The sequence below is a fragment of the Engraulis encrasicolus genome, chromosome 2 (genome assembly GCF_034702125.1).
Source record: "Engraulis encrasicolus isolate BLACKSEA-1 chromosome 2, IST_EnEncr_1.0, whole genome shotgun sequence".
Lineage (NCBI taxonomy): Eukaryota > Metazoa > Chordata > Actinopteri > Clupeiformes > Engraulidae > Engraulis > Engraulis encrasicolus.
In genome coordinates, this window is record NC_085858.1 from 2195466 (window position 1) to 2210505 (window position 15040).

Sequence of the window (15040 nt, forward strand, 5' to 3'; positions counted from 1 at the left end):
CAGTTTGATGCATTCTGGTTAGAATTTTCTAACCACAATGCATCAAACTGGCAAAGTGTGCATGCTCGCTGCTTAGCAAAAGCAGCACTGCTTCGTCATGAACGAGCCTAATATTTTGACACCGTAGGACCAGGCTTCAATATTTGATGCAAAGGGTTACCCCTTTTGCATTACCCTATTGCCCTGTCGCCTAGAGACCAAGATCTCGCCCTACCCCTAAACCCATCAGGGAGCCCTTTTTACACCAAGGAGGGGAGCTTTGCCTTTAGTGTCACTATGTGTAGACCTAACCCATCAGGGAAACTCTTTAGTGCAAAGGGGGTATCTTTTGCCTTTACAGTCACTATGCAATGCAAAGGACCTACCTAACTCTGACATCACATATTGAAGCCTGTTCATAGAGTTGTATAATGATACGTTGGGTTGAGGCCGTGTTGCCCATGGAGTCCATGTTGCGAAATGAGAGCAGTGTTGTGTATTGGGGGTGGGTGTCACATGGGCCTATGGATCAAACCAGAGATGTATGAAGTAGAAGTACTCTTACAGATGTAATTACAACACTAGTGGTGTGATCTTACATGGTCTCAGCTTTAATATCATACATCTAGTGTTGTAATACTTTATACATACTACTGGCCAGGCATACACCGCTGTCTAATGAAGTCTGTATGATGGGTTTCTGTTTTGTTCTGTCCATTTGTCTCTTCTTCCTTTCCTCTGTCTCCTTAATTTTTTTATTTTTATTTAATTGAATGATTTTTGTTTTTGTTTTTAAGTCTGGTCTGTCTGCGGAGCATGATGTCTCTATGATTGAATAAAACTCTGATGTTGATTACAAACCACCAGACTCTTGGCCTTCTTTACAACACACTCCTCTTCACAACAACCAGCTCTCTCTCTCTCTCTCTCCCTCTCCCCCTCCCTCCCTCTCTCTCTCTCTGTCTTTTCTGTCAAATTTAACAGAATATGATTTCCACATTATCGACAGTAGGATAGCTGCAGTAGTGGCAAGTGTCGTCTTTTTTTCTCTTTTCCTTACTCCAAGAGCAAGGGCCTCGTGTACAAAACTTACTAGCTCCGTAAGTAACTTTTCTCACATTTCAGATGCACTTAAACTGATTCATGTGAAGATGCATGTACTGAATTTTATGTGAAATCAGACATACTACTTGAATCAGCATGAAAACCTGTTAATGGATGGACTGATACATTTGAAATTCCAGGTGAAAAATGTATCTTTCAGATTTTCACTTTTGAAAAGATTCAGTAGGAAATCTAAGGAGGTGTTCATACATGAGGCCCTAGGGCAGCCATGACCCATAGGTGCCGGAAAGGGGGATGCAGTGGTGCATTCTCACCCTGACTTTTGGGCTCCCTAAATTTGACTCAACTTTTACTGCAAACAATTGAGTGTAGCAGCAGTAACATTTTTAGGAAATATAGAATCAAGAAAAAAAATATGCACCACCAACGCCCTTGGTGTGACCTGACAGTTAGGATAGTGGTCTGAGGATTACAGGCTCGAATCATACCCTTACTTACACCTCCATGCATGGCTGAGGTGCTCTTGAGCAAGGCTCCTAACCCCACATTGCTTCAGGGACCGTAACCAATATCCTGTAATTAACTGTAACTTGGTTTGGATAAAAACGTCAGCTAAATGTAATGTTAGAAAAAAACTGCACCCAAAGCCGCGTTCTGCGAAAACCCCTTGCTCCCCTCTCTCCTTTGATCTCTCTATCTTTCACTCTTCTCTCTCCTTCACTCTACTTTGATCTCTCCATCTTTCTCTACTCTACCTCTCGCCCCAACCACTCTCATTCTCTCCCTTTTGAACTCTCCATCATTCTCCTTTTCCCCTTCGCTCCCACCCCTCTTTATCTCCTTTACACGCACTCTCTCTCTCTCCTTTGCTCTCCATCTTTCTCCTCCTCTCTTCCTTGCTCCCCCTCTCTAATGTCATTACTTGAGAATGTGCTGGGACAATGTGAGTGTGGTCCTGTAGTGGATAAGAATGCCTTGTCAGAGCCAGCGATGGCAAACACACACACACCGGAGTGGATAAGAATGCCTTGTGAGAGCCAGCGATGGCTTCATTGGAGTCATGTGGCGTGCGGAGGCCACAGGGGGTCATGTGGTATAGCAAGAGCCAATGGGACGTGCGACGCGATTCACTTCCTGTCATATGTCAAAGAGGTCAGGAGGGAGTCAAACACATCCATCAGACATCTTTAAAACTGATGCTTTAAAACTTAATCTGAGCCCCTTAAGTTGATTTAAATAACTGTTGTTCTATACATGACCGCAAAATGTGTCTAATTTGAAAAACATAACGTTTTTATGGAAACACTTTAGAGTACAGTAACTACCCCTAAAAGGCTTTACACACATAAAAACATTTACAAATGTTTGTAAATCAAGGAGAAATACTATGTTACCATAGCAGACACACAGCAGTCACAACAGTCCTGGAGGTTTGTTCTCCAAAGACCAGAAGGCATGAAACCATGGATATAGAAATATTCGGCAGGCAAACACAAATAAAATTCATCCAGTGAGTCAAATCCCACTAAAAGGTTTTCTTTATGATCAGTCCATTAATAAATGTTCATAAAGCTTTTAGAGGTAGTTATTCTAGTGTTTTTTATTAATATGAGATAGATGCATGATTCATTTGCTCCTCTTTGGCTCCGGTGTGCTGGGTCATGTTGGCTTCACAGCCCCAGCCCCAGCAGGTTTTGGGGCCAATAATGCTTTAATAGCACCAGACAAAGGTTTACTTGGAGTTGTAGGGTTAAAGAATGTCCTCTCCCTCTTGCCACCTCGCCAGCAGGGGCAGATTATGACTACATGGGCCCCTGGACCAGACAAAAAAGCCCAGCAATTACTTACAGCAATATAACACGATACTTTCTACCAAAAAAACCCAACAGACATAAGTGTGTGTAAATGTATTTATTAAAGCTGGAAGCACAATCACCTCTGGTACAGAATGGCAATCATTAGAATATGGAGTGGGCAGTGAAAGGTCCATCCTCGTAGAGTGCAGAGGGGATTATAATTAGCCATTTGTACAGCAGGTTACACATGAGGTTAGATTTTCACTCGGTAAACACCTTTGGTCACACACACAAAAAAAAAACACTTCTCCAAAACAGTCACTGATCATTCAAACATTAAATTACTGTACCAAGAAAAAAAAAGCTCATTTAAAAAAAATACATACATCAAACCAGTGTACCTTTACCAAAACATAAGCAACGCGATTTTGTTTTTCCTTTTTAAAAAAAGCAGAAGTGGACAGTACCCAAAACAGCAGGGGAGAACTGGACAGCGAGGGAATCGGCACCAAAATTGTGACCCTAATTAGTTCCAAGGGGAACCTGCAAGACCCATTCTTGGCCTGGTCCGTCATCAGCTGGCCTTGTTCTTGTTTGTGTCTTTCAGTGGGGGGGGGGGGCGCCAATGAGAAACAGGCGGACACAGAGGCCTTGTGGAGCGTGTGGACATTATACTGCAACAGGACATCACGTTACATCACATGCACTTCCCCCAGCTCACTTGGCAGGAGCCAGGCCGATACGGTCGTTATCTCGGTCGAAGACACTGCAGTAAGAACAGAGGAGAGGAGAGGAGAGATGACTTCATTAATCCCCAAAGGACATCAAGGTGTCCAGCAGCAAAATGGACAATTCTGACATCATGTGTACATGCATGCATAAAATAACGCACAAAAAAAGTCTGCAGATAACGTAGTCCAAGTGTCTTATGCAAGGGACATATAGTAGGAATACAAGGTGAATTCACTTGCACGCGTCCCTGGAATCAATAAGGTACGGTGTGTTATTGTAATTCAAGTATTATAATTAGTGTGCTGTATGGAACTGTAGTCCAGGTACAGTACTTCAATAACGTTCAATGTGTGGTGTGGTGTGGTGTGGTGTTATAGTCCAAGTGTGGTACTAAGGCGTGTGGTGCTGTAGTAATAGTGTGTTCAGAGTCTTACCTGTAGTAGCGGCCGATGAAGACGTCTCCCAGGATCCAGAGAGGCCCAGCAGGGGGCGGCACATCCAGTGCCATGAAGCCGGACAGGCACACCTTGGCTCCCATCTGACTCTCCTGGGGGAAGAAGACACAGAATTATGAGATGGCGGGTACACACAAGGACCATTTTCACATGGGTATATCCTTCAGTTTTCAGAGGAAGAGCTTAACACTGCTTCTTTACAGGTTCGTTTTTAAAATAGACTAGGATAACCTGAAAGGCTGCACCTGCTGACAAATAAAATCTCATGGTGTGTGGCCCCTCGCGAAACATATTAATATCCCCCTTACTATCCACGGTTACAAGGATGTCGCTAGGGCTGCACGATTATGGAAAAAAATCATAAATCACGATTATTAATCACGATTATTGATTTTTGCAGATTTTTTTTGAAAATGATAAGATGAAATATAACCAAGAATGAATTACATATACAGGATGAGCAAAATAAAAAGAATTGTAATAATTATGTAAAGGCAATAGCATGAAACTTAGGTGGACATATTTCTGGACAGAAACACCAGCCTGTCAGTATGTTCTGGCTTCAAGGACGCTCTCAAAGGTAGGTCACTATTGCCACGATTAAAATCACGACTTCAATTTCATGAATTGATCACGATTTTCGATTATTTTCGATTAATTGTGCAGCCCTAGATGTCGCCATTACCATTTGGTTAGCAATTGCTAGTGCCAAATAATTCAGAAGTGCAACAGGAACCAAAACGTTGACATGGGCAGGGTAATCAGGTGGATACTGCATGTGTGTTTTTACACCATGTAACGGCTCAGGATTAAGGAGGGTTTGGTCTGGGCACTGTTTAGTATTCTTTTAGTTTAAAAACAGAATTTTGTGAGGAGTGATGCTTGTAACAGTGTTTAATGACATGCCAAAAAAAACAAGCTGTGGTATTCAACACAAGAAATGCATCGGCGAACAGTCTGCACACACCATCAAATGTCCAATTATTGCCCAAGATTCATGGCATGGATAGGTGCAATTTATCTTTCAGAAAAAAAATAATAAAGTCAGGTTTGAACACAATTAACACAACAATTTGCAAATGTCAGTTTGCTTATGAAGGAGAAGTAAAGCTGCAAGAATAAAAAAAGATCAAAGGGAGGAGAACCTGAGCTGCAAGCTGCTCACCTGTAGGACGTAGTCTTCCCCAGTCAGGTTGAAGAGTTTCCCCCCGATGTTAAAGGAAACCACGGGCAGGTTGGGGATCTTGCCGCACTCAATCCAGTACTAGAGGAGAAGGGGAAGAGGAATTAGGATGAGAACCTCTCCATCCAGTACTAGAGAAGGGGAACTAGGAGAGGAGCCCTTCAATCTAGAACTAGGGGAGAAGGGGAATCGCCCCTCAATCCAGTACTAGAGAAGAGGAACTACGATGAGTACTGCTCAATCCAGAACTAGAGGAGAAGTGGGAACTACATAGGATGAGGACCCCTCAATCCAGTACTAGGATGAGTACTGTCAACACAGTACCCGAGAGCAAGGGGAGATACAGTAGGGATAGTACCCCTCAATGGGGCACCTAAGTCACGCCCTCTACTTCCTGGTTCATGGGGCAGAGGGAGTCAAAAAATTATTACTGGGCTTGAAAATGAGTGATTTTTGGATTTGTGGTGCATGGGTGGAGGTCCAAGGTTTGGATTGGTGCCAAAAAAACACTGAGTAATTATTTTTAGACTCCCCCTGCTCCATGAACCAGGACGTAGAGGGCGTGACTTAGGTGCCCCATCCAGAACTACAGAACTAAGGGAATTTAGGTTGAGGGCATCTCAGTCTCTGAACACCTTCATAGATGTTGTGTTACCACCCACAGGTTCGCCTTGCCACCGCTTGATGGGAGAGTGCAACATGTCGGCGATCTGACATCGTCAGTTTCTAAATACAAAGCAGTGATCAACGCAGCAGCTAGTGTTGAGATCCATGTTGTGGCCCTACCTACCTCGCCCATGAGCAGTGGCAGGGCTCCGATGGCCTTGTGGAGTGACCTCACTTCTTCCGCAGGTCCCACCAGCAGAGACGTCCCCGTGTCAACAATCGCCTGGCAACCATCCTTACACAGAGTCAGCTGATTGCCAACCTCAACTCTGATTAGCAGGGGAGAAGAATATTGTGAAAGTCACAAAGGTTAATTAAATTTAAAAAAAATAAATAAAAAAAAAAAAAAAAAAAAAAAAAAAAAAAAATTATTAGTTTTGCTCGTTTCATTGATGGTACAATGAAATTGATACACTTTAGCACATCAATTGCCTAGTAAATTATACCAACTCCATTTCGCCTGCAACAGAATATGGGCAGGCACATTTGAACCATGGTTGGAATTTGTTTGTGAAATTAAAATTTCAGTGTTAAGTGCATGTATGCACAGTTTTAGTTGTGCATCCTTTTTTTTTTTAAATAAATATTGAGTTTGGCCTGTGACTTCGTTCCAGATTGTGGCCCTCGGTCTATTTGAGTTGAACACCCACGCTCTAATGTTCGGCTCCGTTAAGTTGGTTCTATGCCTCTTTTGAGTACACGTGTTCAGAGCAGTCATGTCCCAAACCGTTCAAGTTGACTCACGCGTCCATCTTGATCTGCCAGTAGGCCTTGCGTGTGACGTTGACGTAGTGGAGTTCCCCCTCGTAGTACTGTGGATCAGTGCCCCCCAGCATCAACTCTCCACCCACTGGAGCCTGCGTGTTCCTATACAGAACAAAGATACAGAGCACACAAGATGTTACTCCATTATCTACAGCAGATTTTCTTTTAAAAACAACCAACTCCCATCAACTGGACGTCACAGTATCATCTACATAAAAATATTAAGTCTACCCACCACAGCCTGTGTGGTTCTACATTATACAGATGAGCAGACAAGACATTACTCTATAATCTACGCATCACAAGATCAGCTCTCCACCACTATAGCCTGTGTGTTCTTACATCCTATTACTAGGATCTGTGAGTTCCTACAAGTCAGTAGCTTAAGTGTGTAGACAGACAAACGAACAGAAGCTGAAAGTATACTTGTCAAAGGATCATTGCATCCGCTCTGAGACAGAGTTCCTACAGGTATTCAAATACAGAACAAAAGCCGAGACATTACTAAATCACCTGACAGACAAAAACATTATCCCTTAATAAATATGACTCGTGAAGGCATTAGGCAAAGACCAAGAGGGAGGACACACACATGGAAAATATACAGTATTGTATGCTTTGCAACAAAAACGGTATGTTCTGTTCCAACTTCAGCTTTTACAAGAGGAAGTACTGTAGCTGTTATCTTTCCATTTCACACTCCGTAGTTCCTCTTTGTACTACTCACTCAAACAGAAGGAGGTTTTGCTCCATGTCTTGACCCAGACCTGTGCAACATCTGATCAGTACAGCCCATCTTCAGTGATTGCCGCATGGACACTTGTTTGGAAATCAAAGCGAACCACAAAAGTTTGTTTTGCCCATTTTCACTGCCCATATGCGCTGATGCAGGAGCATTTTCAAACTGACGTGACATAGATTAAGTAGAAGATGTACGTGCTCTTCCTGTGTGAAGAAGTGTACTAAAATAGGCAAGTGTTCACAGCTTGTGCAAAACGGCTGTGACAACAAAATGTCAGACATCAACTGGAAAAGAATTATGGCTTTGTGCACACTGTTTAAGTAACATTTGAATGAGAAGGGAAGGGCAAATACAGCCTGCATGACAAATACTCAACATGTTTGAGGACCAAGGAAATTTCATGGATACTGTACATTAACAGTCAAGAGTACATAGAGTACATTAACCAGTCAATGTGGCCCAGCTAACAGATAAAGCAAACAATACAAGCAACAGTTTATACAAACCTCCAAAAATCATTCGAGTGGTTCATCTACTCGACACAATACCTGGGGCCATTTCCAAGCTAGTTGCTTAAGAAAAAACCTGAACTTGCCAATTGCTGAATTTCTTGAAAGTATTAGACAATTTCCATGCATTAAAAACTTAAGTCTTGTTAACACTAATGGGACTTTCATGCGACAGACATCTTGGATTAATACATTTGATGCAGGTACAATTTGCACCCGGTGGCAAGGACAAACTTTACAATTACCTTATCCAAAGCAGCTGAAGTCATTTTTAAGTACACTGTATTTGTTACAGTCCCTGGAGCCGTGTGGAATATATGCCTTGCTCAAGGGCAACTAAGCCATGGAATGAGAAGGGTGGGAGGGAGTGGAAGGGTGGGATTCGAACCAGTCATCCTCTAATCAGAAGTCCATCTCTTTCACCACTAGGCCACAGCTTCCCCGTAAACTGCATGCCACCGTTTTCTATCCAAAAACGGCAGACATTTATACCCGATTCACTTCAAAACTGTATTGATTTACCCAAATATGATAGTAGACCACTACACACCTGTTGAGGTAGAAGGAGAAAATGTTCTGAGGCAGCAGTTTCTTGGCCATGATCTGGTCGAAAACGGGGGTGACCTTCTCCACGGAGATGGTGGGGTAGCCCATGCCAAACACGCCGTCGAAGCGTGCCACCGCAAACACAATGCCAGGCTGCTGCACTGCCTCGCCGAACTGCTGCCCTGGAACGTTCACACCTGCCAGCTAGGGAGGGCACACACAAACATTTATCACAGACTGAACACCATTTATTTATCTTTTGAGGAGGAAAAAAAAGAAAATCTACTCTTATTAAAGAGATCCCTCCCACCTTCACAAATGTGGACACACCTAACCATTAATTTATCTTTTGAGGAAGAAAAATAAAACCAATTGTTCTCTTCTCACCCAATGATGAGGAGATCCCTCTCCCTCTATTACACATGCACACTCATAATTTATTAATCTTTTTATTTTCTGACATAGTTTCACCCTTATAACATTATAATGATTAAGATAGATATAATATGTTGACATTAAGAAATGTTATATGCACTCATTTAGACTTTGGCGACAAGAGAAGAGACAATCCAACCAAGCTGCTGCCCAGGCATATTCAGACAGCCTATGGGAGGTTGCCAAGACACGTGACCAAATGGGTAGGCAACAACTTTTGCCCCCATTGTGGGCAAATCAAATTCTAGCGCCTGTCAGATAGTAGCCTGGATCCGCCAATGCTAGTTGTGTAAACAAGACTAAACAGACCTAAGGTGAGCGCCATGACGTCACGTTGGCCATCTCTATTGGGAGAGACGGGTATTGAACACACTTCAACACGGAGACGGATACATTTTACACACCAATGGACGCAAACAGAGGAAATGCTGTCACACAGACACACGCAAGACACACTTGCATCTGCCAACCTGGGTACCACCTATACGCACACCTGGCATGACAAGACAACCTAACAGAACCAGATTCCAAATACTACCAACAACATTGCACAATGGCACTTGGGAGTTGAAATAGTCAAGTATTGTTTCAAATTTTCATTATGTCTGCATCCGTGTTCCATTTGTCCCCTGTCCCTCAATTCATTCACCGGATAAGGAGGATCTTGCACATGTCCTAATTGGAAGCACCTGACACAGCAATCAAACCATATTCAGGCCTTGTTTACACAAGCATCAGACACTGCAATCAAACTAGATTAAGAGCTCGTTTACACAAGTATCAGACAGAGCAATCAAGTCCGATTAAGACCTTGTTTACACATGCATCAGACACTGCAATCAAGCAGCAGGATACTCAAAGACCTTTCTTGTGAGGGATAGCTGGGGCCTCTTCAGTCATGGAACTTGTGTTTGCCTTGTGATTTGAACTGTTTGGCAGCTTTTATGATGGCTAATTTCAGTCATAATGTTAATGTAGCAAAGGGGAGTGGGGACTAGAGTTGCCCTGTCGGGACTCGAACCCCAGCCTTCTTGGTACTGGGGCTCTGACCGCTACACCAAAGAGCCAGGCTCATTGGCTTGACAGTCAGAACACACTCGTATCCCTAGTGATAGTCACTCCATCACACTGCCTTCCCCTTCAGGCTTCACATACTTATGGTGTTCCTCATGCAACTGTCCATCATGCTTCTCCCATCCAGTGTGCCTCACCCATCGATGGGGTCCCTCACACCGGGGTCACCCATCCTGGGGGTCTCTCAAAAGGAATTACTGCTCACACACAATGGGACACTTCCGATGGTCTCACGGTAACCATCCCACTTCTCACACCATTTGTAGCAAAGGGGAGTGGAGTTGCCCTGCCTGGACTGGAGCCACGGTTTTGTACTCGGAAGGCCTGAGTTTAACTGCTACACCAAAGAGCCAGGCTAACACGTCCACAACATTAGTGATGGTCACTCCACCACAGTTAATCTTAATAAAATCCCTCAGGTTAGGTTGAAATTTCAAGTGTTTTGATAATCACTAAGATTAGTGATTGTTTGAGTTGGGCTACAGGCTCATACAGAAAAATTATCTATGTAAACTTAAGTCACCTTACTGTAATTGCAAGCGCTATACATTTGTCATTCATGATACCAATTATGCAATATTGACAGTCCAGATTGATCAGGGTAAAGGTATCTAAATGGAGTCTTACGCAAATCTCAATATCCCTCCTAAATGCACTGTTGGCTGCACACAAAGATCACAACAATATTTCTATAGAGTATTAAACCAAGCCCAGTTGGCCTCATCTCAAAAGTAGTGTTGCCTGTGAAGCTATACCGCCAACATATATCTACCCAGTAATGGTGTGAAACATGGCGTCACTACACAATTAGGACGTGGTGAATTTTTTTTATTTTTTTTTTATTAAAAAAAAAGTATGTTCAACTACACATTTGCTTGCAAATAGCATGTGTCGTCTTACCTGCATGTTTACTGAGCAACCTGCTGCCCTGTCCATGCATATGTGAATATTCAGATGCAAGTGCATTGACAAAGACACACACACACTGACCACTGACCACATCATGTTTCGCACGTCTAAGTAGTGCAAATAGACCTGCGTCTACACTCACATTGACCACACGCCATGGGCTGTGTGTGGTGTGCGTTTACACGCTCATGTTGACCGTTTCTTCAGCTGCCTCGGTCACACATGATGGTGAGAGTGTATGTGTGCCAACACTCACATTGACAAATATCCTGCATGTGTGCTCGTCTACTCACATTGACAGATATCCTGCATGTGTGCTCGTCTACTCACATTGACAGATATCCTGCATGTGTGCTTGTGTACTCACATTGACAGATATCCTGCATGTGTGCTTGTCTACTCACATTGACAGATATCCTGCATGTGTGCTTGTCTACTCACATTGACAGATATCCTGCATGTGTGCTTGTCTACTCACATTGACAGATATCCTGCATGTGTGCTCGTCTACTCACATTGACAGATATCCTGCATGTGTGCTCGTCTACTCACATTGAGAAATATCCTGCATGTGTGCTCGTCTACTCACATTGACAGATATCCTGCATGTGTGCTCGTCTACTCACATTGACCGTGTCCTCGCTGATGAAGCCGGAGAGGCTGCCTCTGCCGTACCTGATGGCGAACTTGGTGCCGTTCCTCACATAGGAGCTGGACTTCCTGGAGTTGTAGCGATGGTGCAGCCCTGGAGAGAGAACATGAATTAAAAGCACAATAAATTAAATGAATACTTCGCTTGTGCATTGTAGCGATGGTACATCACTAACGAGAGCACACGAGTAAACATCACGGAGGCTATGTCTCAAATGACACTTTTGTCAGTGCACTGACAGTCAGTGCACAGTGCACACAGTGCACACAGTGCACACAGTGCACACAGTGCACACAGTGCACACAGTGCACACAGTGCACACAGTGCACACAGTGCACACAGTGCACACAGTGCACTGACGTCTTTAGTACATAGTGTCGTGGAAATTTTGAGCACTTTGCACTGTGCCCTCACTGGAAGTGACGGCTGAGCATGGCAGTAGCTCGACAAAATATGAGTTGGCTACTGTTTACAATGCAATGTAATGTAATGTATTTCTATGTCCTTAACCCCAAAGGACAACAATCACACATACAATACTTTGGTTGGCATGAAAAGGTTGGTGTCCCATCAACATTACTTACAGAATTAGGAGACTGTTGACCAAACTCTTCTACTGAACTGAATGCCACATTTCCTCCATGTCATTGTCAACATGGCCGCTGTTTAGTGCGTGCAGTGTCCATCATTCAAGCACTGCATTTTTCTGTCCCTCCCTGTTAGGGGATCATCCTGGCACTTTCAGTGCACTGGCTCAAGTGAAATTTTCAGCTTGAGCGCCCTAGGCACTGAAAAACAGTGCCCGAAGTGCACAAGTGCGGCATTTGAGACACAGCCAGTGACTCAAGTTTAGTTGGAGAGCTACCTGGAGCTAGTACCATGTAAAGATGGTGGTCACTTGAAGCCAGCTCACTTCCTGATGAAGGCTTCATGCAAAGGCATGTCAGTGTTTCAATGGGGTTATGCCCATTAAAATAAAAGGCATTTTAACTACAAAGATGAGTGTATCTGTGTTCTACAGTTTTAAAATGATCACAGTGAATGAAAAATGCATTTCAGCAGAGCTCCTTTTGATGAACATCACCATGAATAACGAAAAGTATTCAAGCCATTTAAGGCTTTCATCATCCTGACAATTCACTTGTGGGTAAATAGTGCTTTTGGGGGGCTCAGCTGTCAAGTGGTACAACCACAGCTAATACCCATCAATTAATTAGCAATGTGTAATTCATGTACTGCAATCAATAAGCTTTAGATAACCGACTGAGAAAACAAAAATCCATACAGTGGCATTGGCATAGGCTGTGGTTGCACCACCATGACGTGTGCCATTACTAAAATGCATCCCATGCAAACCTGGAACAATGGGGATAATTCAGAAAAGACAATGCACTTAAGTTCTTCAGCTGAATCCCTGCACAAAACAGGTTGTTCACAAACAAAGGACAATGCCATTTTGAAGCATTTCATACTTGAGGCTCATGACACACAAGAGCTGGGTTTCCTTCTGTTGATGCAAAGATTACAAAAGTTGATCACTGAAGACAGTGCAGTGACCGTGCAGTTCACAAGAAACCCAAATCGAAGTCAGTGATTTCGTCAGTCTAACAAATGTGCCGTTTTATGGTCATTTACGGCAGTAACATCCTACTTCAACCAGAACAGCGCAGGTGACCCGTCCTGACCAATAAGGACACATGCATGACGAGTCATTTAATTTCAAATCATTGATCAATCGTTCATTCATTATGACTCAAGTCTTCAAACTACTAATAGTGAAAATGACCATGCTGCAAGCAAGGCCCTCTTTTTTACCCCACAGCAGTCCAGGGAGCTTCACATGTTACGGTCACAAGACTGTCTGCCATTATTACTCATATAGACATGTCAGGCTTCTCTGAGGCAGAGGGAGATAATCTGATCTGTGCGGGGCCTAATGGGACCACAGGTACCGGCCTTCACCACACCAGCACAGATCTCCTGATTCCACTCATTTTTAATAAACCGCTGACACACAGCCAAGTGATTGACTTGACTGATTGCCTGCTTGATGGATTGATTTGACTAATTTCTATCAGGTGTGCTACTGCTGGCCTGAAAATAAGAACAAGGGGGCTCACACACAGACAGGGCTTTCCCTCGCCGAGAAGCGCCTTTAATTTCAACGTTCCTACTTACAGCAGGCGATATCAAGGAAAGAGCAGTGGACTGAGGGAACCCAGAGGTTTGAAGAGCCGGTGTCGAACAGCACTTTGAATTCCTGCGGTGGCGTTCCAATGCTTATCACGCCGAAGTACTGGGCCTGAGAGAGGACAAAGAGAAGGTTGAGAGACCACAGGATCATACATTCAACACACTGCTGTTATAGATTGGGCAGGTCTCAATTTACGGTCAACATGGGCCGACAGATAAAACCGTTTGTCCGACCAGTTACGCAGAAGAACAGCACGTCCTGTACACAGACCACCCTCTCATTCCATCACATATTTCCGAGTGCACAGTGGACACAAAAACAATGAATTCATGAACTCACGTCCATGAAGTTGGTGAGTTTCTCGGCCGGGGCTGGAGCTGAGGTGGGCGCTGGCGTTGGTGGGTCTCCTCTTTGCGCCAGGTCAATGTTAGCCCGGCTGAGCGCTAAAAGTTGCTCCACACTCATGCCGTTATCGCTCATCTGACGCCTTGCCGTCCGCACCTTGTGCAAAGGAACCCTGCAGCAGGCGAGTAGATTAGCGTGAATAATTATAAAGAAAGTTCTGAATGGACAAAACAAAACACTTCCTGTGTGTGCGTCAATTGGTTAATTTGTGTCGGAGTTTGTATCACTGCTCCCGACACTTCTAAAGTCAGAGAGAAAAGACGGATAGAAAAAAATGATTAACAATGAATAAATAAAACCCAAAAGGCAGAGTTTCCTGTCCAGTTTCAGCTATATTAGAATTAACTGAAAGACACGTGTGACGCATCACAAGCAAACAGATTAAATCAGGCAGTCCGCCATGGAGCTTTTACACAGCGAGCAGAGAATAAATTCAGACAAAAGCGATACGAATGTTTGCTTGACATAACATGCCATTACAGTGTAACGGAATGTAAATCATAACATTTCCATACCTGATAATTGCATAGCTGTGTACCAGTAGCACAGAGAAGACGATGAAAAGTTCTTTGGCACGAAACATTTCGCTTCCCAACACACCAACTTCGACTCAATTCCTCTCTCAACTATCCACTCTACCGTGCCCAACTCCTGTGTGCCGCTGGCCTAATCAACACCCCCAGCGTGGGTCAGGTTAGGATCATAAATGACATTCGCGCACCTTCTGAACAAGTCGCATTTGTTTGCGCATCTCCACTCGGGTTGGCCAGAGCTTCACATTGCGACGCTGTCATTGGCGATGGGAAGTGTCAATCATGCTGAAGAGACAAGCGGTCCCGCTGTTTTATAAAGTCACGAGTTGTCAGGCACGTCGTATGGAGGTCATCATTGCGTTTTGGAGATGCTCCCAGATGACAATGTTTCCTTTTTATT

General features: G+C 43.7%; 1 protein-coding gene across 1 annotated transcript; it reads right to left on the minus strand.

Annotated features, from left to right (window-relative positions):
* Positions 1-2940: 2940 nt before the first annotated feature.
* Positions 2941-14823, minus strand: napsa (napsin A aspartic peptidase). Its single transcript, XM_063219731.1, has 10 exons — positions 14623-14823; positions 14042-14219; positions 13687-13810; positions 11483-11601; positions 8443-8642; positions 6621-6743; positions 6001-6145; positions 5193-5291; positions 4007-4119; positions 2941-3606 (listed from the first exon to the last, which is right to left on the minus strand). The coding sequence occupies exons 1-10, from the start codon at positions 14688-14690 to the stop codon at positions 3558-3560; spliced, it is 1218 nt and encodes a 405-aa protein (XP_063075801.1). The 5' UTR covers positions 14691-14823; the 3' UTR covers positions 2941-3557.
* Between the last annotated feature and the right edge of the window lie 217 nt (positions 14824-15040).